Genomic DNA, 2,180 nt, shown 5'->3' with positions numbered 1-2,180 from the left:
GACAGAATGTACCATGTGGGGGAAAAAATGTCGTGACAAAATAATCATTTAAAACACTCTTCTGTGGCGCAGTTGTGTGTTGTGTCTATATGTATACAAATAGCAACCTGACTCAAACACATTTAAGCCGCATCAGTGTAATGTTTGGCGGTTTTGTGGCGGTTTTGAGGCGGTGATCTCCCCCCGCTCTTGAACGCGAATGGTTCGCGCGGCTCTCGCTCATTCCTTCTGTTCCGAGCAGCAGCGATTCATTCAACGTCAACCAAAGCGCTTAAAGTGAGTATTTATGTGGGGAAATTATGCTCATTTATTGTTTTTCTTGGTTTATATGAATAAATAATACTCTGCTGTGTGTTTATCGTGCTCAAAAACCGGTTAGACGTCTTTCCTACGTTTATTTATTAATGTAAGAATAATCAATACGTGATCGATACATGACAGAAAGTCAATCACTGTCATAATGGAAATATGATTAACTTGTATAATATCTAATATGTTGTTTGATGGGCCTGATGACAGCTCCATGTGCAGGAAGTCCAGATGATCAGGAATAATGACGCATTCTCTTGTTAAATCCATGAAAACTGGAGATTTGTACACATTTATTGGTTTTTGATCTCTGGATAACACCCATTTATTTTCTGAATCAACAAAATGAGTCATTATTAGGTTGTTAAAATCCACCTTTTTTTCCTAAGTGCGCATTCAGATCTGATCTTAACAGTCATGCTCAGTAGAAACTGTCAGCTGATGGAAAAGTGAATCACTGAATCATCAATGAACTGACTTTAGCTGAAAAATTACTCTTTGTTATTATCTTCTTGCAACTATTTTCCTGTTTGACACTTTAAAGATTGTGTTTTGACACAATCTGTATTGTATAAAGTGCTATATAAATAAAGGTGAAAAATATATATATAATTTAAACTATTAAAAAATAATAGTTGTAAATAGTAATATTAACCTATTTTTAGTCACATTAGCCTAGTTGGTAAATGTTCATGTACATTAAGTGACCTTAATCATAAAAGTGCACATGGCACCATTATAATACTAGCGGTGGACCGATATGTGTTTTTTTAGGGCCGATATCGATTATAAGAGATTAAGGAGACCGATATTTTGAACCGATATGTCTGGTGTAAAAATGAAAATGAATGTCAAAAGTAAGAATAATAACAAGAGCTCTGACAAAAACTTTCTTTAAATGCTTTTAAATTATTTTATCGGCAAATCGGTTTTGAAAATGACTTAATGCTTAATATTGGCACCGATAATCGGTCGACTCTTATGGTGTGTTCACACCAAACGCAAATTTAATTATTCGCACGAGTAGATTACACACAAAGTCAATGCAAAGACGCGAATTGAGGCGAATTCGCACCAGGTGACGAGTTTGCCGCGAAACGCGCTATATTCGCCTCAACCGCGTCTTCCGCGCAAGTTGAAAAATTTTAACTCGAGCGGAAAATTCACATGATGCATTGTCGCGTAAGCCAATCAGCGCTGGAGGCGGCTGTCATCCAGGCGCAGTTCCTGGAGAAGACGGTGAAATTCAGTTTTGTGTGCCGTGAACCCAGACACGTCGGCGTTCGGCATTTTTGAACAGTAAGATATTGAATGTTTTTTAAAGAATTCTCTTCTGCTCACCAAGCCTGCATTTATTTGATCCAAAATACAGCATCATTACTCCAGTCTTCAGTGTCACATGATCTTCAGAAATCATGATAATATGCTGAAAGTTCAGAAGAACAGCATTTATCTGAAATAGAAAACTTTTGTAATATTATAAATGTCTTTATCCTCACTTTTGATCAATTTAAAACATCCTTGCTAAATAAAATAATGAATTTATATAATTTATTAAAAAAAAGATACTGAAGCTTTTGAATGGTAGCGTGTATAATGTTACAAAAGCTTTTTATTTCAGATAAATGTTGATCTTTGGATCTTTCTATTCATCAAAAAATCTTAACTGTTTTAAATATTAATAATAATAATAATGAATGGTTTTTGAGCAGCAAATCAGCATATTAGAATGATTTCTGAAGGATCATGTGACACTGAAGACTGGAGTAATGATGCTGAAAATCGGCTTTGAAATCACAGGAATAAATTACAGTTTAAAATCTGTCCAAACAGAAAGCAGTTATTTTAAATAGTAAAAATATTTCACAATA

General features: G+C 34.7%; 1 protein-coding gene across 2 annotated transcripts in view; it reads left to right on the top strand.

Moving 5' to 3' along the window:
* The first annotated feature begins 172 nt into the window (after positions 1–172).
* The window catches only part of LOC107557023 (elongation factor 1-delta-like), a 19,238-nt gene continuing 17,230 nt past the window's right edge, over positions 173–2,180 (top strand). The window contains exon 1 of one of the 2 annotated variants that reach the window (XM_016240323.1): positions 173–276. In XM_016240323.1, the coding sequence (XP_016095809.1) occupies positions 200–276 (77 nt within the window). In that variant the 5' untranslated portion in view covers positions 173–199. The remainder of the gene's footprint in view (positions 277–2,180) is intronic. The other variant, XM_016240324.1, reaches the window with a different exon arrangement.

The sequence above is a fragment of the Sinocyclocheilus grahami genome, unplaced genomic scaffold, assembly GCF_001515645.1.
Source record: "Sinocyclocheilus grahami isolate Dianchi unplaced genomic scaffold, SAMN03320097.WGS_v1.1 scaffold587.1, whole genome shotgun sequence".
In the NCBI taxonomy this organism is placed as follows: Eukaryota; Metazoa; Chordata; class Actinopteri; order Cypriniformes; family Cyprinidae; genus Sinocyclocheilus; species Sinocyclocheilus grahami.
The sequence above is the reverse complement of the archived record's forward strand: the minus strand, read 5'-3'. Positions and strand labels throughout refer to the sequence as shown.